We start from the raw sequence: 24229 nt of genomic DNA, 5'->3' as shown, positions 1-24229 counted from the left end.
ACACACACACAGGTCACAGGTGCACAAATGAGAACATAAGCAAATGATCACACTCTGTCCTGTGTTCTTAAAACATCACCTTTTCCTTTTTCTTTTAATCAAGTCTTCAACAAACAGCAGCCCAGGGTGGAAGGTGAGTGATTGGGTCAGTGGTACTTTGGTCCCATTTTATGAAAAGATAAATGAGACCCAGACACTAAGCTGCTGGGACTAAATTCAAGTGTCTTTCCCTGGGTAAACCACAAACAGAAACACGAGTTGTCTGCAGTCACTCACAGCCTGTGAGTTTGTACCACAACCTGCTATCTTGGTACCTCCAATGTCCAAGAAGGGGATTTGACAACTTTTTGCTGAGTGATTTCTAGAAGGAAATAGAAAGAATGACCAGGAAATTGCAAACAAATTGCTCTGCACTTGATTCCATTTTCTCTATTGTAACCTATAGCCAAGAAAATTCTTCATTTTTTTCCAAGATCTACTTGAGGTCTTGACCCTATAGACTATTACTTATTTCAGAAGAGTCTTTGCAGCATCTCTACGTGATTGACACACTGAAGAAATCTGCTCCCTTACCTCAAGAGGCCCCCAGCACTGTTCTCAGTCCCCAAATGTAAAGTTGAGTCAACCCTAACTTCTCTCCTGATCACCACCACAGCCCACCAAGCAAACCTTCTGCAGTGGCCAAATGCTTTTAATAACTAAGTGACAGAAGGAAAGGGTGTCAAATGCCAGCTGCATGGACAGATGTTCCACATGTCCCTGAGAGGCATAAGTCCAGTGTAAGCCCGGGGGGGGGGGGGCACACAAGGTGGAGAAATGTCATGGCCCGTGTTCTCCAGAATCAACCCAAAGAGCAATCCATCTTCAGTACTCCTGAAAACCATGGGAAACTACCCAAGCTTTTAGGGGCCGACACACTCAGATCTGGTGAAAGATTCCCTAGAAAAGGGAAGAGAGCGCAAGCAAGTGAGAGTATATCTCAACCATCCAAGAGGGAATTGGCAGGGTCTGAATTAGGGTAAGACAGAGCAGGAGAGACTAAGAGGATGGGTTTAGTGTTGGGGTGCACTGAGGACCAGTCATGCACATCATTTCCCAAGTCCATGGTCAGGGACATCACACTGGTATCCTGGGAACATTTACAATAAAGAATTTGGAAAATGTTACAAATCAAACAAGAGGCTTCCCCACCCCAAAGTGGGTTTTGAAATATTTATAAGTACCACTGAGGACAGGGTCTGGAAACCAGCTGGATTGGTGAGGTCAAGGGAGAATGAAGCCCAGGATAACTCCCTGTGCTATTTCTAGTCTGAATCTCAGGTTGGATAAGGCTCCATCCCTGGAGAGAGGCGACACCGGAGAATGAGGTGGTAAGGCTCAGAGGTAGAGAAGGCAAGCTTAATTGAGAGCATTTTAAGTTTGAGGGATCACCCAAATAATGTGAACTGAGGGCAGAGGTGTTCTGTGTTGGAAGCTTGGGAGGCAGTTCCCTGCTGCAGAGTGAGGTCGATTGAAAGCCAGGGGTAGTAACAGAATTAAAATGGCGGGTGGGGGGACCAGAGGGATGACTCGGGAACTCTTCAGTACCCAAGATGTAAGGGACTTGCCGAAGAGATACTACCTCAGAGCATCAAAGGAATCACTGGAGACTCTAACTAGACCAGATTCTGCAAAAGGTAGAGATTTGAGGAAGAGAAATAACATCCCCTCAATCTCTGTTTCCTCTTGTGATGGATCATTCTTTGTGCCCATCAGGACCCAATCGGAAAACCAGGAACTCTCTAGGTACTTGGAAGAGGACGTTCAACACAAAGCATTGATGAACCAAGAAATGGAGAACCGGAAGACAAAAAAAATGGCAAGAGAGGAAGCCACCAGGGCTAGAGGGACAGAAGGAGCAAACGGGGTCACCACAGCCCAGGAAGTGAAGGCCACATGGCAGAACTGGAACCCTGGCACCTCCCCTGCAGAAGAGGACCCAGAAGGGGCAGGATATGGTGCCAGGAGGCAGAGCAACGGAGGAGGAGAGGTAGCCACTGTGAGATGGCCCAGGGCAGAGGAAGAGAGGGAACGGGGCTGTGGCTTCCTTCCACCCTCCGGTCTTCCATCAGTGTCTCAGCTTAGCTGAACCTGGACAGCAGCATCCACCCCAGTTGGCCAGGCCTCTGTGACCTCTGAGTGGGACGTAGTTCCCCACCACACAGAGCAGAGCATCAGAAGGGTGGGAACAGATCTGACAGCAAGCAGGAAAACAACTGATGTAATCATCTACCCCATTCCATCACATCTAGGGCACCACCCATAACAGACCCATCCTGATTTCAGAAATGCTAATATTTGAGGGAAAACAGTCACCCTGGCATTGGTGAGATATGGTGGACCTCTCGAGACAGGATCTGATGGCATAATACTTCCCGGCATATCTATTTTCCTGACATATTATATTTTCTTTGCATAACATTATTGTCTAATCCTGAATCTACGGAAACACGTCCCAGTCTCTTCGAAGGCGCACAGGGCTGCTGGATGTGATTCTCTGCAGGTTCCTAATTATTCTCCCTTCCCCGGTGCTCACTCCCCCAACCCACCTACTGTATTATAGCCAGCCACGTTTTCCTGCTCATCATGTCACCCTGGACAGAAATCAAGTTTATTATTTTATTCATTGACTCCCCACCACATTCTACAATGGATTTCCATATTTTATATATACATGCATCCTGGACCAAAGGGGGACAGTTATCACCGAGCAGTGGAAGGGAAGACTTGAACATCAGCAAGCAAGAACTGGGAAGAAAATAAGCACACCTAAGTCACTCAGCACCTCCTGGATAAGTGACAGAGGTGCAGCAAATGCACTACATGGCTGAGGAGCTGGGCCAAGAGGTCAAGGTGGCCAGTAATATCCAACACTATGGGCAAGTATTCTGGAGTAATGGTGCATCCACACTTCAAATAGTGAGAGTTAGCTCCAGGCTCTCCTCCTGAGGGAGAGTAAGCAGCCAGGCACCTGGCTTCATCTGCAATGTGAATCAACGGCAAACAAAAGGGCTCCCATTGCTGCTTTCACATACACAGTCACCGGGCAGGAAAACAAAGCAAGGGACGGACACACACAGGTGGTGGTTCTGAGGTTCTGGGTGCCTGGGGTGCTGGCTGCACTATCACAGCCCGACCAGCTCAAGGCCACAGGGTCCAACATTCTAAAGGGGTCCCTATCCTCCCAGGCATTCCAGCGGGAGCCCTGGTGAGCAGGTGGTCTTCATAGGTGCTCAGTATAACACATGCCCTCTGCAGACCTGCTGGGCCTTGGTCTTCCTCATTTCCCTTCTCTGGAACCTTCTCCAATTTCACAGGCTCTCAGCATCCCACATGCTCCAAGGCCATCTCACTGAATCATTTCAGCCGTCCCTTTGTCTACTCAGCCAGTTTATGGTTACCAGGTGCCAGGGCAAGGGATGAATTAAGACACAAGCCCTGCCCCCTTTGTAGGGTTTCCCTATTTGGTAGACTAATCAGGATTTTCAAATTAAAAACAAAAAAGAGTAAGGATTGCATGAACTCTATTTGAGGCATGTCCAGGATCTGGGATGGAGGCTGAGGGTCAGGGGCAATCTCGGACATGCCAGGCAGGTCCTGCAAGGGCAGGAAGTGATGCTGCTTGGAGAAGGAACAATAACCACAAAACACCTGGTACCTTCGAAAGCTCTAAGTGCCTGTCGTGGCAGAAATGAGGCTGGGAGAGCTGGGCAGTCCCAAGGCATGGAGGGCCTTATGCCCAGGCAGGCATCACCCGCCTTCGTCACCCCTGCCAACTAGACTCCAGCCTCACACAGTGTCTGCTGCCCTCCTGCGCAGCAGCATCATTTAATGCTTTGACTCTGTCATCTTGTTAATCTCCCTATCAAAACTTAGATCATCTTGAGGGCAAAGTCTTATCTTTCAAATAGACAACACTCACGGAAGCCTTCTAGTTCCAAGTAGCCTGTCAAACCCAGGAAGAGGAGGTGGGAAGGGGTTATGAGATGGACATGGCTTGGTAAGGCTAAGTTTGTACAGAGAGATGCTAGCCTGAGCATTCCTGAGGCAAAGGGACACTTACCAGCAAAAATAAATTATGTATTTTTTTAATTAAGATTTTTTAGCTTTTCAGGGAATCCTATTACTGGTGAATGACAATCAGCTTTGTGCTGGGAGTTTTTGTCATGTAAATTCTGCACTTACCCAGCAGCAGCAGCTTTAACCTGTCAGAGCAATTCACAATACTCTTTGGAGGGTTATCTTTCTGTTTGCTTCATGGTTATTGCTTTGAACCTGAAAACAGGAAAAAGAAAAAGAAAAAAAAAGAGTCCATTCCAAAAATGGGACATCCCTTTGGTAGACCTTCTGCGTATCAATTTCAAAATCAACACTTCAACAAGAAACTAGAAAAAATTTCCTTTGGAGATCAGACATGGGCAGCAAGGCCTTCCCTGTTCTCATGGACCCCAACCTGCTAGGCTCACAAGCCAGTGCTATGCTAGGGCCAGAAAAGGATGGTGGCCGCATGGTCAAGCCCCAAACCTGCTTTCCCAGGGTCTCACGTCACACAGGAGGGGAACATAAGAGGCGGAGATGCGTTCTTGCCCTCGATTTGTGCAGAATGGAGTTGGGGAAATGATGAACGCACAATCATGGGCAAGTATTCTGGAGTAATGGTGCATCCACACTTCAATAGAGAATAAAATATGTGACCATGTTACCAAGGGGGGTGCTGCAAACCAGAGCCCCCGGTAAAGAGCACAGGCTTTGATGATCTGGGTTCAAGTTCTGGTGCCACTACCTGGGACTAACTGAAGCGGTCTCAGACTCTGTTTCCTCAACAACAAAAGGCAGAAGTCACAAGACCCACCTGACAGAGCCTGAGGATGACATGAGCTAGTTCTCTAGAACATGCTAGTTCATGGTAGAGCTCACTAAGGGTGAGCTGCAGGGAAGGCTGCACACAGGTCAGTGAAGTTGTATAACTATCCCTAAGTCTTATCCCCTTGACACTCCACTTCCCTCCACTCATTAGGTGTGACCCCATCTTTCCTCTAGAGTACCCGCTGTGTGATCTGCCCACATCATAAGGTGTACTTGAGGCCCATTCCCCAGAAAATGAGTGCCCTCGGTCCACCTTTCCTTCATAGAGAAAACTCTAGCTGAAGCCAAGGTCAAGAGCAAAGAGTAACAGAGGAAATGCAAGTCACCAGCCAGGAGAGACACACTTGAGACGCAAAGGGCCTCGCTGCAGATGATTTAAGCGTGGGACCTAGTAGAGCCCACAAGAAGCCTTGAAGTTTCTCTCTGTGCACTGCAGCCCTGAGCTTCCAAACAATAAGTATGACCATCCTGAGATCTTTATACAGCCAGGAAGACAAAGCACATGTGGAAGCCCTGCCCAGGCTAGTAGCCCCTGCTAGGCCCAGCCCTTGAAGTATCCGATCACCTGAAGAAGCCTCCAGATGATCCCGACCCCCAGACAGCCAAGGCCACAGACATCATGGATCAGAGATGAGCTATGATCACTTCCTCAAGTTCAAATTCCTAAGCCACAGGATCGATGAGTATAATGAAGGGCTTCTGTTTTATGTCACTAACTTGTGGGGTAGCTTGTTAAGGCAGCAATAGATAACCAAAACACTAGTCTCTTCTAGTCCAAGTATTTGTATCCTTTATCTTTACAGAATCTTCTTAAACTAGGATTTACTGTACCTATTTTAAAGATGACAATTGGAGTCTTGCAGGAGTTGTACAATTTGTCCAAGATCCCCACCCCACCCCCAGGAGTGGTATCATCAGGATCCAGGTGCCATTCACACACCATGCATCATTCGACAGCCAGAATTAAGAGGACATTTAAAGTAAGTCAGGTGTTGTTCTTGGTACCTGCAATTGCCCATTTACATATTCTCTATATGCTGATAACACTCACCTCTCAAAGTTATTTGGGCTGTCAAAAAATTAAAAATACTAAATCCCATCCGCTGGAGTTGGGCTTCAAACTGCTCCTCTGACTATGACTCCGTGCTTCAGGTCATTGGGAAAAAGGGCAGGATTTGTATGAATTGGATTTTCAGTGCCTTACCCGAAATATCTGAATGACCACAGTCATTGAGATGAGTGGGCAATGTGATCTGAATCTAGGGAGGGATATTTAGTCCCCTCAGCTGTTCCATATAAGGAGGTGCTGATGACAGAGGTAACTGCTTTGCAAATTCACTTAGAGGTGTTCTGAGAAAAATGCTGAAAATAGACACTCAGAAATCTGGCTGTGATCAGAGGTGCCAGATGTTCCCCCAGACACATGGAATACGTGGGCTGCAGGCATTCAGCCTAATTCAACTCATTTCACCGCCCGAAGGTGGGTGCTTGCCATAGCCCAGAGCTTAGGGAAGGAGCTGGGGCAACCCCACCCTCAAGAAGCCTCCAGAGCCCTGGGCCCAGGGGAAGAATCACTACCTCTACCAGGCCACCCATTTGCCACAGCTGCAGACCACTCCACAGTAAATTTCTTCCAGCAAAGTCTCCCAACCTCAGATGGGTGTGAAGGAAGGCAGTGTGCTGCCAATGAGGACTGACAGATCCATGTGAGGAGACACCTTTCAGGGGGTCAGATTGCCCCCCAAATGTCCCACAAAGCCTTGCAGATGTCCCCCAAATCTTATCCAATGTCTAAAGGAGTCCCAGTCTTCCCATCCTGATGGACTGACTGCAGAGGAGTCACGGCAAGGACTCTCCATAAACCCCTTCTCTTGGTTGTTCCTTTATGGATCCTTTTTGGAGTTCCCCCCAAATCCAGCCTTGAGACAAAGATGTGAGTGCAGGTAGTTGGGAATGATCTCAGGAAAGTCTAGAAGGGGAGGAGAAGCTACTCAGGAGGCAAGGAAGCCAGGAAGGGGTGGAAGCAAGTCCTCATGTGGAGCCCTGGAGGCGTGGGTGAAGTAACTCTGTTGTCCTGCCACCCAGAGAAGAGGTCGCTGGAATGCTGACTGCCAACTCCTGTCAGCCATTAGTAAGGACAGTTCCTAGAAGAATTTAATTCCCTGGAACTTGTGACCTGCCCAACTTGCAAACAGAGGATTGTAGTATCCAGTGAGAGCCAACAGCAAAGGCTTTTGTGACAGGAGCCAGGTGACATGCATGAAAACAGCCCAAGCAGAGGAGACTCCGGCAGGGCACTGATTGCATCTGTTACACCCACACTCTGCCCACACGTTTTCCCCACGCACCCCGGTGGCTACCGCTGTGTTCATGTAACTTGCACTTGATTGAATCTGGGAAAAAAATGCATCCCAGAGAGGATGAAACTCACATCCTCTCTGAGAAGGAGGCTTCACCTTCTAAGCCACTAGAAGCAGGTCCCACCTAACTCAAGCCCATTCTGCACCTCCAGCTCTGCCTAGTGGAGTGGAAAAGATGGCCAGCCTTCCCCATCCTCAGCTGGCCATAGAGAGGATATGGGGCCATCTCTAACCTGGTTTCATAGCTACCCTCTGGACAAGGAGGTATATTCCTGAACCTCCTAGTAAAAAAAAGGAAAGGAAAGGAAAGAAAAATCTAGCACCCCCTAAATCCACTGTGTCCTAGGGCTGCCCGAGTGTAACCCTGACCTTAAACTGTGACGAAGAGTAACCATGCTGGGAACGGAACATCATTTAAGACATTTTCTGCTCAGAGCATGAGAAAAGGAAATGGAAAACAACCAGGTAGCAAAGGCCTGGATTTATCCTGAAATGCCAAAGAGATGAAAAAAGCATCATACCCCGATCAACAGTCTTACTCCCCCAAATTTTTGCTAGATGTACTTTCCTCTGACTGTCAGAGGTATTTCATACAATATTAGGCATTTACTGCCATGATTTTTCCTTTCTGGGATTCCACTATTTCAAGGGGAGTCAGGATGCAATTTTCCTGAAAATGCAAAAAGATTCTTTTTTTCTAAAGTAAAATCCTGAAGGATTTACTTTAATGTGGATGGCAGAGTTGCAGGGAGACAGTCAGGGAGAAGGAAGCATGTAGTAAGTCGAGTCCCAAGGGTGGGTGTGAGAACTCCCCCTCCCACCCAAGTTCTTGTCTTCATTACACATCGGGTCTGCGCGGGAGCCTGCAGGAAAGCCACTTCCAAATGCACAGCTCATCGTCCATTATAATTGAAAATATGGTAACGCATAAGAGATGATGTTGATTCTCGAATCAGAATGTCAACCAGGTCTTTTCATTTCAGAAATACATACATCCCTTAGTGCCCCGACGTTACTTACCGTTGGGCTGAAATTTTTATAAACTCAACTTCATGTCAAACAATACAGAACTACCAAAGGTCACCAAGCCATGTATTCAGGGGATATACCATCCCCCATTAAAGAAAAATATTCAAATGCATTTTCTTCTCAAAGTAACTGAGACTCTCTTTGTTGAAGGAGCCTCTCTCTTAGCAGCACCTCAAGTGTATGTGAACAAAGAGGAAAAAGAAAGATACCTGGGGATGAAGAACAATACAACACAAAATCAAAAATCCTTCTAAATTATCAATGAGCACATGAAGGGAGAATTTTCCATCAATAGAACAATGTTTTATCTCTGGAAAAGCAGAATTGACTGCAACAAATACTACAGCCAGTTTTTTTTTTTTTTTTTTTTTTATCTAAACCAAAAGAGATGTCTGGGCCCTGACCCAGCCCATGTCACAGCATCATGATTCAGAGAAAAAAAAAAACAAACAAACCCTAGACCTAGGAAAAAGGGATTTTCAGGGGCAGAATCAACTCCAACTCCCAGGGCTACCAACTCCCAGCAGCGATGGCCCATACCCAGGACCATTCCCGAGGAGTCTCAGAAGTTCTGGATTTCAGGTGGTTGAGAAGGTGGTGTCTGGGCATAGTAGTGTCAAAGCTTCAATGCTCAGAACTAAGCCAGTGCATCCTTAGATCCAGAAGTAAATGTTCTGACTTCAGAAAGAGTCCCATTTGCTATATCTACACACAAACCAGAAACCTCAGCACAGCCAGAAGTCAGCCCCTCTTCCTGCATCCTGGTGCTGTTGTAGCTGTGCGCTCAGAAATCCACAGGTCTCATCCTCTGTGGCTGTCCACTTGAATCGATGACAAATCTTTCCCAATTAAAAATCTCATCTTGCCTCTACACGCATCTGATATCATAAATTGCAAATCATTTTTAGCAAACTGTTTAGAAAGCAGAGCACGCTTTCTGCACTTAAGACTCGCACAGTCTGAGGTTTAACGGAATGCTGATGGGGACAAGGAGGATTTGAAGAGCAATGAGGGACAGCATCCCATCTGCAGCAGGCCGGTGATTACAACTGGACTCTCACCAGGGTGTGATGGAAGTATTGTCCTGAAGTGAGGGTATCCGATGCTGCAGAGCAGAGGGGGAGCTCCTGACTACATGTTTTCACGGATGGCAAAGTTAACTTCCATTAATTATCCAAGAATGATACATACACACTCTGGAAACCGCTTCTAAATCATCAGCCACAGAGGTTCAAGACTCTGGGGATCCCAGGGCACAGAGGAGAAAGAGCAATCAGGGAAAACCTCTATCACATCTCCACATCATCCCCAGAAAAGATTTGGATTCCTGGGAGCTCTCTCTACCACCCACTCACCGACTCTGTGCTAGACTGTGTTTGGGGACACAGGAATGCTAAGTTATAGTCAAGTGAAGGGGAAGCAGGTGGACAATGATGATATAATCAGAAAGAGCCACTGGGGAGGTCTGCATGGGAGCTACATAGTGGGGGGCTCTGTCAGCCAGGAGGAGTCCCAGAAGAGGTGCCAGAGGTGTGAGGGGCCAGGCAGCCAGGCAGGGTGAAGCACAGACTGAGCAGGGCGTGCAGAGCGCTGAGCACCAGCGGGTTCCATGAGCAGGAACTGAGTCCCGCGCAGGTGAGCTGGAGGGGGAGGGTGCACATGGAGGGGTCTCACTCAGGCACCAGGCTCTGGGATGGGCTGTGCTCAGCAGAGCTTCCCTTCCAGCCCAGGTGGGCACTGAGTACCTTTTAAGATGAGCCAACTCGGGCAGAGTTAATTCTGAAAGTCAAAAAGTGACACAGAGGAATTCCGCTCAGGGGAGTGGCCAGGTGTGGGTGTTTGGAAGACCCTCTCTATGGGCTGGGGATGGAAGAAAAAGAACCCTTCACAGGCTGGTGACATATAGGACCACAGTCGCAGGCAAGGAGAATCCATGTCACCAAGTACTCCCTGAGCAATGAGGCCCCCACAGAGCCCTTGCTGGCCTTCCACCCTCTCCCCAGGTCCTGAGGGGCTAAAACAGGGGGACAAGATTCACAGGGGTACAGTCGCTGCCATGACACCAAAGACAAGAGACAGAACCTGCCCACACACTGAAGAGAACGTACACTCCGTGCTCCTGATGGGGAGGACAGGGTCCCTGGAGCCCTTCCTTCAGCAGACACGGTTGAGATGGAGAACAGGCATCTCCAGGTTCAACAAGGGAAGACACCAGGCTGGATGCCCCATGTCCACGTCCAGGTGAGGCTTCTGTAACAGGACCTGAGTACTGCCAGCTGCACAAAGGAGGCACCTGTACCCCTTGGATGACAGAGCCTTTCTATCCCTTCAAAGGTGTCTCTCTAGACACTCAGGTGGGTGGACTGGGGATCAGCAGGCCTCAAAGTTCCCAGAAATGGCCTTAGTCCAGAGGAGAGGGAACATGGAAATGCACATGTCCTCCTGCTGTCACAGAATCTGCCCAGAAAAGGCACCAGGTTGTCCCATATGAGAATCTAAGGCCCACTGGAGCTGACATGCAGCATAGGCCCTGTTTCCTACAGATCTGTGACCACTCACTGCCAGCTTTCAGATACTAGAAGATGTGTCTCACACACTCATTCCTGGAGGGGGCCACACAACTGGGACACAGACGCTGCTATTACCTGAACACAACTTGAGTGCCACAGCAGAGACCCATCTGCTTCACGTGTCCACCCACACTGCCCCAGACAGTCTGCCATGCTAGCTAAAATGCTGTCCTGTGAGCATGCTTCACTACGGGTGAGCAGTGCCCTCTCTCAAAACAAACATTGCAAGGTGAGATCATCTATCATGTCTTATTACCAGAGTCTGCATGAAGGTCAGAGATGTTTCCTCCTTGATAAGATGAAGAGAGAAGAGCTCAGAGGCCCTAGTGTCTTGTAGACGGATCCAAATCAATGGCAGCTCCAACTTTTCTATTCAGGAGATCATTTGGTTGGAAGTATGAACAGGTGACTTATTTTGAAGCTGTGGCTCATGGCAAGCCCCCCCCCCATCTCTGGCAGGATTGGCTGGCTCTGATCAATACATGTAGAAATATTATCTGAAGATGCTTTACTCATGTTTTCCACTGGTTTGTGGAAACACCAATTGTGAAGCTAAATAATGATGATTCTTATCATTATCAGTAGTATTTTAAGAAGTGGCTCCAGGGAGCAAGAGAGCCCCATCTCCAAAAAGCCACTATTAGTGGCATGAGGAACAGGAGGAGAGACATGCTGAAGGGCAGGCAGAGACCATGCAAGGGGCATGGGGATGGTGAGGGAATGGGGGTACAAGAGGGGTCCTGAAGGTGGATGCAATGATTCTGGCATCCTTCACCTTATCCTCTAATGGGCTTTGGGACAGAGTGGTGGTAGGACATATCTGAAGGCCAAACTCCAGGAAAAGCTACAGCTTCTAGCAAAGATTCTCAACTGGTCCCTGACTTGAGTCCCTCTTGTGAGGAGAGCATTTAACTTTTTGGAAGACTAGGGTGGAAGTGAGGCAGGGGGTTGTCCAAAAAGATACGAGTGCAATAAAAATAAAAATGCCTTATCGATGACTTCCGATTAAAGAAGAAGAAATCACTAGATGGGTCTTAAATGTAATTCTAAAATTGGCAATCAAGCAAAATACAACCGTCTTGACATTTCTGAAGTTGGTGTAATAAAGCCAAAGTAATTGGTCTGTAAAACAACAATGACAACCACAGAAAAGAAAGCCGGGAAGGTAGGGTCTAGGAGTTAGTTGTGACATTCATCTTCCTCTGATTATGAATGATCTGAGCCTCCTTTTCTTCTCCAAATGACAACCCATACTCCCACGGACAAACAAAAATACCAAAAAGAAAAAAAATGAAGATTCTTAAAATACCACGAACTGCAAAAAGCAGTACTTTGTCCCAAACTCCAGCATCTCTGTGTTTCCTGAGTGATAACTTTGTCTTTCAGCTCTTGGCTCCGAACCCTGACTCTTGACCTGTCAAAGGCAGGGCTGCAGAGGGGAGAAGCTGGAACAGTTGGCAGCCAAGTGATCTAGAAGTGTTGGAGAGCACAGGGAGTGAGATGCTAGGACTCTGGGAGCTTCATCTGTCCTTGTCGGTTGACTGAGAGGACCAAAGTAAGTGATGTGCTAACTCCAGAGGCATGGAGAAGAATCCCCCGCAGTCCAGAATTATTCTCCTAGACTGAATCTCCTGTCACCATTAGCAATTCATTCCTTTGGGTTAGCCATCACCTTGGTTAGGGCTGGCGCCATTAGTTACAAGACCAGCTATTATAGGAACCACTGGGCATTCTAAAAGGGCCCCATCTGTGAAATACTCTAAAAGAGTGCTTATGGGCTTGAGAACTTGAAGGATAAGAAAGAGTTGGAAACGTGAAAATGTAGGCCAAGAGGTCACCAAACACATGTCCTCTGCTGCTGGGGAAACAGTCTGTCCCTTCAGGGTTCACGAACTTATAATGCAAGACTCCCTCCAGTTACATGTGCATATCTATTCCCAGGAGGCCTCTGCAATGACAGAAAGAACTCCAAATAGGCATGGCCACCATAGAAGATGCGGTGACAGTCCACAGCAGATCCTCGCTAGGAAACATTCCTTGAGAAACAGACTTAGGCTAAATGAATAGTGAGTCCTTTCTCTTGCTGGTCCATGCTCTCCAGCCCAGAGGAGAAGAAACAGCAGTCTCTGTCCTGAGGATTAGCCCAGGGAAGAGGGTAAGCTTTCTTTTCCACTAGCATCCCGAGGTCTTGTTCAAGAGCTGCAGTCTGTCTTCCAGGCCCTGCAGCCATCCCAAGGGGAAGATGACCCTCTGGATGCCCAAGCACTAATTTTGTGCCACTTGCATTGGCTTAGAGATATCCTACACCCACCCAGCCCAGTATGGCTGGGATGCACTTGACTAAATAAAGCAGAATTGGGTCTAAGCATCAGGCAGAAGTGTCTCTGGCTTCAGGTCTGGAGTGGAATGTTAAATGTTTCCTGGCAGCCTGAGAGAGAAAGTGTGAATACCTACCCATGTTCTCAAGCTATATAAGTCCAGATAAAGTGTACTGCTGCAGAAGAAATCATAAATAATACATCCTAAGACCAGGACTTCAATATTTTTGAAGGGTTTCATGTCTCCTCCCTTCCAACTTTGATATATGTACTTACTTAACAAGGGTCTGGGGAGGGTTAATTGAATTAATATATGTAAAGTGCTTTGAGTTTGAAGAGAATGCGCAATATAAATGGAAGTGTCACTAAAAAGGTTAATCTAATTTACATCTAACACTTTCAGTTCAGGGTGTTAATGAACTATATCCTTTTAGAGAGTGATTAATTTATAGAAATGTGATTATTTTTCCTAATGCTCTATATGGGTCAGCTTCGCCTATTACTATATCTCACTTTATGGGAGAATTCTGCATTTTATAAATTAAAATAATAAATCAAACATCTCCGTAATGGTTATATTTCATTAATTACAAGGAGACATGCACTGGATTAACATTTATCTGTTTTAATTAATTTGCTGCAATGCAGTTATCCATGCAAATTGGAAAACGACACATCAGCCTGATGATATTAACAGTTTTGACTGGTTCTTCCTGAAAATTTATGGGCCCGCAACTGCTGCATTGGTTGCATAACCAGGATGACCACCAGTGTGTGACTGTATATCAAAGAGCTGGGAAGGGTCTCAGTGCTCAGTTCAAACTTCAGAAAGTATAATTAACTAAATTTACATGACAGTATAAAGAGAGATGGAAGGTTTTGTTTGGGGGGTTGGGGTCCCAAAGTCTCCAAACAAATTTCTTAAGTCTAATCCCTTTATTTTGTTAGGCACTTCGTAACTTTAAAGGGTGTTCACAGCATCGTGCATTTGGAAACTTCTAAAAGGAAGCAGGCAGATACCCTGGGATCCTTCCTATTTGTGAAAAAAGCCCCAATCCAGAGGGACTGAGTTATTTGCTTAAACCTCACAGCCAATCAGTGGATCCAGGCCCCTGGGGTTGGCGGGGTGGGGGAGAACCTTGGCTTTTCCTTAATACTCCATAGGATTTCCTAGTCACATTTGACTGAGGATGCAAATGTATTTAACCACGTAGTATAATAGATATCATGAACGTACAAAGTGACAGAAGTACAAAAATGATGTGCTTTTTTTAAAAAAATTGACAATTTTTGCATGACAATTGAATGCACTGATTCCAAAGGAAAAAGTCAAAATTGTAGTCAATGGAGCATTCTCAGAGAACCATCTGCAGCCTCTCCAGGTGCCAATTCCAGTGGCACGTGCAGAACCTGCCTCCTTCACACACTTTGATGCAGCTACTATTCTCCTAATTCATCTGTTGAACTGAGCATTTTAGACCCTACAAAGTGAATGTTGCAAGTGGGTGTGGGTGGATAGTCAGATCACTAAAGGGGGAAGGCCAGAAGGGTAGCTTCTCCCTGTGACCAAAGGCAGGAATTGGCCAGGACCTGGAGAAAAACATGCATGGGCAGAGTCGTCCTACAGGGTGAGTGGCAGCACCCTTACACACAGTCACCTCCTTAGCACCCAGCATCCATCCTGGACCTCAGACAGTCCTGGGCACTGGTTGCACAAAGGCGACCAAAGCAGGACACATTCCACTGCAGGGGCTCCTAGTCCACTGGGCAGACAGGAAGGCAAAAAGTACCTGAAGGGGAAGACAAACAAGGGGTGGGGGCAATACAGAGGAACAAGTCCCTCTCCCCGCAGGAATAGCAACATCAGGAGAAGCAGGACAGCACAGGGGGCATCTCTCCATCTTGCCTGAACCTCAAGAACATCAGAGAGATTGAGCTTGGCACAAAATCCCGGCTCCTGCCCTACAGCACTCAGGGCTCAGGCATCGGTGTTATTTTAAAACTCTTTCACATGGCGAGATCAGAGAGGGGACTCTGAAACTAGACTGTGGATTCAATTCCTGGCTCTACTGTTTGACTAGCTGGGCGAACTGGACAAGTAGCTTAGCCTTCTTTGCCTCAGTTTCCTCACTTGAAAAGTGGGCACAGTAAGGGTTTACACCCTATTGTTTGGCTACCAGAGTTCTAGGAGTTGACACCTAGAGAGAACTCAGAACAGGGCTTGGCACGTAGTAAATTCTTGAAAGATGAAGCCATTTACCATTTGGAAATTTCTGGAATGCTCACTGAGAGGAAGACGGGGGGTGAAACCTATCTTTAATGCCAGCTTGGCAAGCTTGGAATCTATCTTAGAGCACTGGAGCTTCTGTGGGGGTGGTCAGCAGGATGCAGCGGCTAGTTTTAAGAAGGCTGCAGGGTCCTGTGCATTCTTGCTCCAGTAGGGGTTTGAGCATCGGGGCAAAGACAGAAGGTCCCTGCAGACACCTCCTGTATCCTGGCCTTTGCTCTGGGAATGACGGAGCTCCTTACTAAGGTCATGATAGAGAAAAGGGGAAGGTGTAAGAAATGAGAGGCTCTGGGGGACCCATCTAAACTATGAGAAGGGACAGGAACTGGTGACAGTACCTCTGGGACCATGAGGATGAACTGTGGCAAGAGACTATAACTCCAGGTGCTAATAGTGAAGACCCTCAGAGCCTGTGGAAATAGGATCCCAGGACCTCAAAGAGCCATGCAGTTTGAACAATGCTCATAACAAGGAGCAACCTGTGCAGGATGGAAGCTTGAGAAACTCCATAATCCTGGGACCAGTTCAGATCCCTGAATGGTTAGTGAGGATGGAATTCATGGTGAATGGAATTTCTTGTAGGCCAGGCAGAACTGGGGTTCATAGAGGAAGAGTTCTAGATCTTTCCTGATAGAATCAGGTGGATATATATGATGAAGGAAAGGAGATGATGGATGTACAAAGATAAATAAGCTAGAGGATTCCTTTTGCCCAAACAGAGACAAGCAGCAGATTCTCAGAGGGGTGATGAGAGTTAGGATACAGGGGGCTGGGCGTCGTACCCTGGAGCACCCCAACAGGAGCAGTGAGTGAGCCTGAGGTGGGTAAAATGGGCTTAAAGTGGACAAGGAGAAAAATTTCTTGTCGGGGCCAATGATGCCCCTGGGGAGGATGGATGGGACCAGAGGGTGCTCTGGGCTGGGGACAAGCAAGGTCCTGAGGAGGTGTATTAGAGATAAGACATCTGCTCCAAGAATTAGAAAATATTCTAAGCAATGAGACAAATAGCTTCATATAAGAAGTTACCTGGCTTGTCATGCCCATGCCCTGGCCCTGGATTACAACCAGCTACAATCGTGTCTGTCTGACCCCTTGATATATTCTTGGCTCGGCTGTTGTGGGTCCTGTGATGTCCATTCACAGACCTGTGAAATGAGTCTTTGTGAAAAATGCAACTGACATGTATGAACGCTTGCTCTAAGATGAACAGTCAAGTTAACTGTCACCATCAGACACCTGCTTCTCTTTCTGAAAAACCTCTTCCTGTTTTGCCTTTCTGGACACCCCCATCAGCATCCTCTCTTCAGCTTCCAGTGTCCAACCGTCTAACCTACTTGGAAATATGTGTGGTATCCTCCATTGACCTGCGTGGTTCAGAAAGAGTCAGAAGAGGGCAAGGTGTGATCCAAACGAAGAGCCATAACAGAACCAAGGACACACAGGCCAGCCAGCTGGGGCAGTCTTCTGCTACAGGACACTCCTCCAAACACATCAGTGCAGACAGCTGCCTCCTCTGCTTGAGGCCAGGCATGACAGGAAGCAGGGAGGACTTCAAGATGCCTGCACCGGAAGAGACAGACCCTGCTCACTCTGAATCAAGGAGTGAATCAGACAGTGAGGCTTCCCGACAAATGGACTCTCACAGCAGTTTTGACATGAAACTCACACAAATATTATCAGACAGGGAGGCAATGCCCTCAGGGCCTACCGAGCCTCTCTGATCCACTCAGAGTCTCCCCGAGGCACACAGCAAGTCACTCTGGTAGGTCAGTCCTGGTGAGGGGGGCGATCCATGTGATAACAGTATTCCGCATTTGGCACCGCAGTTCTGCCACCTTGGAGCTGTGAGGTATTGAGTTGGGACCGCAGTTTCCTCTTCTTTAAGAATGGGGGAATAGCTTTGCCTCCTTAGAGTTGGTGTGATGACCAAACCAACTGACATGGAAAGTGCTTCAAAATGGTTCCCCGAGACAGGGTATGCCTTCAATAACTTTTGCCATTTCGTTAGCTCTGGAGTCTGTATGCAGAATATATTCTATGCTGGCTGAGTCTCCCTCACTGGCACCTGTGTGCCAATCATGGGCACTCTATCTGGCATTCACCAGTCCTGCCCCATGGCCAGCTACTCACCCAGTGCCTACTCATCCATCAAGATTCCTTTCATTTCCTCCACAAAGCCTCCCCGGACCTCTCATTACCTTGCCAATGTCGTGTGTGTGTGTGTGTGTGTGTGTGTGTGTGTGTGTGTGTGTGTGTGTTTGTAGGTTGCTGGGGATTGAACCCAGGGCCTTGTGCATGCCAGGCATGCTCTCCACCAACTGAGCTATATCCCCAGCCCCTTCAATGTCGTTCTTACAAGACCTTTTGAGGTCTGCAAGATCTACCATTTTCCTATAAACTACTAAGTTCTGTAAGGGTTCAGTCATGTGTGAGGTTTGCCATAGGCAGAGGGTGAACTCTTTGATATCTGGAACTTACTTTAATATTTTGTTCCCCTCAGAGAGAATAGAAGGAAGTAAAAAATAGCCATTGGCTGAAAGGCTAACAAGCAGAGCTCATGAGCCTGACTCCTCTCTGACCACTGCCCCCTCCTGCCTCTGCATGTTTCTTCCCCACAGTTTGCAGTGTGATACTTTGTGCTAAAATAGCACCAGTGTCTTCAGCTTGACACTCTTCCCCAAGTTCAGTCGTCTCCACAGTCCATCCTCAAAATCTGACTTTCCAAGGGAACCATTTCCACAGGGCCCAATATTGGTGGGATACAAAGCAAATGATAAAATAAATGATCTGTCTCAGTCTTTTATTTGGGTGTCCTAGTTTGGATTATCCCTGTCTACATAAACATGCATAATTGCAACACTATAAAGGTCATAAAAAGAATGCTTCTCTACTTTCTGGGACAGCAGAGTTGGGAGGAAAGCATTAACTGGGTAGGAAATATTTCTTTACACCCCAAATCACACAATATCAGCTCTTCCTCCAAGGGACCAGAACCTCTCACACCCTGGTCTGCACATGGAATTACATTTGTATATTTGTTTACATAGCCAACAACAGCTGATCCTTCCTCAGTGCTGACCCTGCATTAAGCTCCAGGAAGTTTGAGGTGATAAATGGGGGATCTGGCTTCAAAGGTATTCACAGATCAGAGAAGAAGAAGAGGCTTTTATGCACACATGTGTACACGTGCATTTATACTTTTATATGATATTTGCACACACATGCACATCCACACACTGAGAGAAAGAGCAAGAAGACAGACCAAAAGGTAGAGAAATGGAACAGAGTTTGAATCAGGAGAAAGTATGAACAGAGGTGCTGAATTGCTAAGAGATTAGAAACAGGGAATTTCACCAAGTCACCTACATTAGACACATGTTTAAGCTACCAGTAATTACAATCATTGTAGAGTTAGTGCCCTTTTTTTGGCAGAGGGGTGGCCAAGGATTGAACTCAGGGGCACTCAACCACTGAGCCACATCCCCATCCCGATTTTGTATTTTATTTAGAGACAAGGCCTCACTGAGTTGCTTAGCACCTCGCTTTTGCTGAAGCTGGCTGTGAACTCACAATCCTCCTGCCTCAGCCTCCCAATAGTTAATGCCTTTTGTATACCACAAAATAAATCGAAGTGCTTTCTAAGCACTATTCTGACAAACTCGCAAGTAGATTTCTGTACCTCTATTTTACAGATGAGGAAACTGAGCCTCAAAAGGGTTAACTAACTTGCCCAAGATATCTATGGGCAAGGGATAGGGCCTGGACTGCAACTCAGACTTCTCAAGCAATTAAGCCAAAATTTTACTTCATACAGGAGGGGAGAAAAGTCTTAAATGCCTAGGATAAGAAATGATAATGCCCTGAATTACAAACAGGTGCATTCACTAAGCCAAACACCATTGACTGCTCATCTCATGTCTCAAGGTCAGGCCTGGACACGCAGCAAGAGCCAGGATGATGCTCCAGCTCTCAGGGCTCAGAAAACAGCAGCGCAGGAGTTGGACAAGGAAACACAGGCAGGCAGAGGGACAGCTAATGTTTCCTGGGTGGCCAGCCGGGGAAGGTTCCTAGGGATGGCCAAGTCCACGTCTGGCCACATCTTGAGTAACCATGGAAATGAAGCTGAGGAAGATGACCTTCTAGCCAGAAGGCCAGAGGGTTCAGGGCAAGGATGAAGCACAATCTGGTCCAGGAACCACGGGTGATTCAGGATGACTCTGACAGATGCTCTGATATATTGCTGAAGGCTTTCTGGCATTTCTGTTGCAGGCAGGGAAAAAAGCTCTGTCATGTCCCAAGGAGGCACCTGCTACTTGCTCAAGATGATTAAGGAAAATTCATCACACAATTCCATACCATCTTTGCCCCTGCAGGAAGTTCTACCATGTGCGGACTGGAATATTCAAGAAAGGCTTTGAATCTGTGGGAAGGAGGATGAGGCCACTGCTCTGAGCAAGCACCCAGGTTTCCACAGGTGAAAGCGAGGCCCACTCGTCTCATTCACCTGCAGCCCCTTTAATACCGCAACCTGGACCCTGAAAGTCTCCTGGGTAATTCAGACTCACAAACAGCTCAGTTTCTGGTGATCCCTAAACTTGTTTTTCAAATCCAAAGGGAAGAACCTCTGGCAAACAAGGCATGGGTGTGGCAACCCTTTATATTCTGACCCCAGAGCCACACTCTCTTGCTGAAGGTCTTGGCAAGTCATGTGACCTCTCTCAGACTCGCTTTCTTATGTGTAAAATGGGCTAAGACAGGCTGTGCATGTGCTGTCAGAGTTCAGGACAGCCCATGAATGGGATTAGCAAAGCACCTGTTTACATGCTAAAAAGGGGCTCCAAATGCTACAATTACAACTGCACTATTATTATTAGAATTCTGCTCTGTGCTCTCCCTTTCCTATTACCAAAGGCTACTTTGGCAAGCTCTCTCTCCCCAGCCCCATGTCTCTTGCCTATGTTCCTAACACTCAGTTAGTATTACACTTTGGACAAATTCTGTCTTTTTGCCATTTGCTTAAAATTTCCATATAAAAATCTTATCTCGCTAGTGGGTCAAAAACTCCTCCAAAACAGGTAGGGGTGGAATAATGATGGTCTTCAGCTATCTGCTCAGAAACTTCCAGAGCCCTGGTCCAGGCTCTGGGCACACAGGTGAGCACCCCAATCACTGAAAATCTATACTCAGGATTGTCCCATGTGACTTCTATGCTTGGAAGCTGGGCACTGAAAGGGGACTGTGTACCTAGTGGTCTTTGAGATGGTGAGACCCACAACATTTTGCCAGATTTACCACAAACCTTCACATGCATATCTAGATTGTACTGTCTTCTTTCCCTTGGGCAAGACATGCATGTCTTTCTCTGTCCCAGAGACTCCCTGGGTCCAAAATCCCTCCCCAGCTTCTTTCATAGAACACATGGTAAGTAATCTGGTCTCTTCATGGAATCCAATAAGAGTTTTTCTTTTTTGATAGACAAGATAGAGAAGGGTGGAGGGAAAGGGTTGTGACTGCCCGGACACTATATGATTTCTGAAATTGCACTGAAAGTGCAGAGATTCTGTGAAAACCTCACACTGTTCCTGGGGATTAGCTATTTGGTCTCCTACAACAAGAAACAAGGAAGGCATATTGCGCCCCACAGACACAGGCATCCCACACCAGCACGAAGCTGGGAGCACACACTTCCAGACATTGTCCAGAGAGCACATCAACTCTGCCAGACAGCTCCTTGTCACTCTCCCGATTTTCTCCCACAATAGATACAAAATTGTATGGAAGAAGAAAGAGAATATTTTTGTTCAATCTCCTTCACATGCATCCTGATTCTTTTCTTTTTTTGGTGATGGAAATAACAACATGAAGCTTAAAAATGGCAAAAAATCAGAGGCAGGGCATATCATACCGAAAGCATATAGTGTTTATTAAACTCAAACGTTCTTCAGAGATTATGTGATTTGAAAACATAAACTGCAAGCGCATTGTAATGAAGAAAGTCGGTCCTGTAAATACAAACTAAAGTGTCATAATAAATGTCTCTGCTGTGAACAAATATTACACATTTGTCTCAAAAAAAGGGCAGCAAATGGTGCTCTTTGCCGCCCCCCAGTGGTTGTAAGGGGGAAAGAAGCGGAAACAAGGGGGATTCACTTCAGAGGATCTATAAACTTTTTATACTCGGAAGACAAATGACTGGTTTTAACCGTGAAATGGATATGATCTAAGTGGGGAAGATGAAGGATGTTGGTTAAAATGCACATAATTATTCACATAAAGTGAATCACTGATAGCCTTATTTTTCTCTTCCTCGCTCTCTCATCTTTCCACCCTGACATGAGAACTCAGCAATGTGTTATGCACACCAGGTTTTCTTCCCAAATGACTTCTTCCCTGATTTTCACTTGCTGTGAACCTCCTCCCCTGTTTGTAGACATCTGCTTATAAATATGTCACTTGCTCTGGTACAAAGAAATAGAAAAATCTTCCCCTCGGAATGTAATTTGCCTGCTTAACAAAGTATCTATACTAAGGAACCAAGGCAAAGGGTTGGGAAGTTCTTTCTTTTATTATTCTTGTTTTCACAGAAACAGTCTCTTAGCTTGATTCCTTCATCTCAGTGTCACCTTTACCTATGTTTAAGACCTTTCATTTTTTCCGGAATGAGTTTGTCTTTGCAGAAGAAAAACTGTCAAAGATGCACAGAGTCGGAGGGGGAGGGTTAGAAAGAAATAGGGAGCCTGCTAATAAGCTTTTTTTTTTGAAATTATGTCATAAAAAAATTTAAAGATTACAAATAAACAGAAACTCTCCTATCTTCAAATTCATTACTCTCAAGTTATAGGAGAAACAGTTTCCAAAGCTCAGACAAGACGCACCGTCTGCCTCTGGATCTCTCCATCCGCCAAGAGTAAATCCACCTGATACGCATTCCCTTCTCTGAGCCACTGGTACACTACAGTTCAAAGCCAGCCTCTAGATCTGGCTGTCTCTAATAGAGAGCCTCTTTTCCAACTGGTGCAAAGCCCTCCGCCCTAAGGTGACCGCCAGTCAAGATTCCAAAGGGTCATGTACCCTCTTCTTTGTCAACCGGCAAATTTGGCCACAGCCCGCAAACCAAACTCACGCCCTCGTCGACAGCGCAGAGAATCAACAAGTTATCATTAAGCTGAGCGCTCTAGCCTGGGTCTGCCACAGCCTCCCCTGCGCCCACCTGCACCCACCCTTACGCGGCCCTGCTTTTCTGATGCCTCCACACTGCCTGCGAGCACGTGACCTTCAGTTTCAGACCCGCCCTCCCGGCGCCCCTACCCGCTGCTCCGAAGCAGCAAAGTCCAGGGCTCGTCAGCTCCCAGGCTCGCCTGACATCTCCAGGCGTTCACCGGGCTCCAGCTTCCTTCCGGGCGGGAGAGGTGGGGAGGTCAACATCTTCAGAACAACTGGATGAGCGAGGGAGGGGTACCAGATTCAGCGCCTCGGACCTCGGGAGCCCTAGCAGAGTCGGAGAAACTGGGGAGCATCACATTGCGCACTTCTTCGGGACTCTGCCGCCCACCCGGAGGGCGCGCATTCCCAGGGGAGCCAGGGCCGCCCTGGGGGACCACGCGGAGTGCCACGGGTGGGCCTTCCCTGGAGCCTCCAAGTTTCCACTCCATCCTCGACCTCGGAGACCAGTCACAGCTCAGCTTCCTTTAAAGACACCGCCGCTGATCTTCCCCCCGGGGCAGGAGCAGACACCTGCTTCTCCCCGCGGCAGCGCCAGCGCCCTGCTGAAGCCATCCCTGGGCAGGAGCCCGCGACGCTCCCACCCTGGCACAGACCGCCCCCAAAGTTGTCTGGACTCCCCAGACCTCGCCTGCTCCTTGGCCTCGGGACCCCGCCCAGGGATGGGGTCGGCGCCCGCGGGCGGGCGGGCGGAACCTCCCTGGTCCCCTGCATTGGGCGCTGACTTCGGGAATTGCGGGCGCACAGAAGCCGGAGAAGCTGCGGTAAAGGACCGTGGGCAAATCCAGCGTGAGCCGGGTCCCCGCCGTTTGCACCCTCAAGCCTGCCCAGCCTCCCTGCTAGGAGAGGAGAAAACTTCCCCAGCACCCACCTTTAGCCGCGAGGAGGCGGCGCCGCCGGCTGCCCCCGCTGCTGCCGTTGCCGCTGCCGCTCCCCACGCCCAGCGCCAGCAGGAGCGGCACCCAGCACAGCCTCCCAGGCAGCATCCTCGCCGCCGATGCCGCCAACAAGCTGCCGCCGCCGCCTACTGCCCGCGCCGGCTCTCGCCTCCCGGTGTCCGCCGCGTCGCAGGCCGCCTCGCGGTGCCCGCTGGGTGCGCTTCAGGCGCCGCCGCCGCCGCCGCCGCCGCCGCCGCCGCCGCCGCCGCCGCGCTCGGCCTCCGGTGCCCTCCGCCGCGCCGCTCGCTCGCCAGCAGCAGCCGCGCTCACTGGCGCGGACCCGGAGCGGCTCTGGCGCTCACCCCGGGACGGCCCGTGACGTCACGGAGGGAGGGAGGTGGCTCGTGCATATTCATGAGACGCGGACACAGGCCCTGGGTTCCGCGCTCCCAGCCTGGCGGCTTTGGCCCCCAACTTTCCTCCCGCGGACCCTACGCGGGGCACTCGCGTTCTCCTGCCTCCGTCAGCACCCAAAAGACTCTGGTGGGCGACTCCCCGGAGCCCTCTGGCTCGGCGTCCCCAGTCAGGTTCTCCAAACAGCTGCTGCCAGGAATGATGGGCTCCCCTAGAAAGTGATTGCCTGGCGCCTGGGGGTCGCCTG

General features: G+C 48.2%; 1 protein-coding gene across 1 annotated transcript in view; it reads right to left on the bottom strand.

The window, feature by feature from the left end:
• The window catches only part of Clstn2 (calsyntenin 2), a 573808-nt gene extending 550003 nt beyond the window's left edge, over nucleotides 1-23805 (bottom strand). Inside the window, exon 1 of the mRNA XM_021728308.3 lies at nucleotides 23562-23805. Within this exon, the coding sequence (XP_021583983.2) occupies nucleotides 23562-23676 (115 nt within the window). The 5' untranslated portion in view covers nucleotides 23677-23805. The remainder of the gene's footprint in view (nucleotides 1-23561) is intronic.
• Between the last annotated feature and the right edge of the window lie 424 nt (nucleotides 23806-24229).

Source organism: Ictidomys tridecemlineatus, chromosome 3, assembly GCF_052094955.1.
Source record: "Ictidomys tridecemlineatus isolate mIctTri1 chromosome 3, mIctTri1.hap1, whole genome shotgun sequence".
In the NCBI taxonomy this organism is placed as follows: domain Eukaryota; kingdom Metazoa; phylum Chordata; class Mammalia; order Rodentia; family Sciuridae; genus Ictidomys; species Ictidomys tridecemlineatus.
Note: the sequence above shows the minus strand (reverse complement) of the source record. Positions and strands in the feature narration are given on the sequence as shown.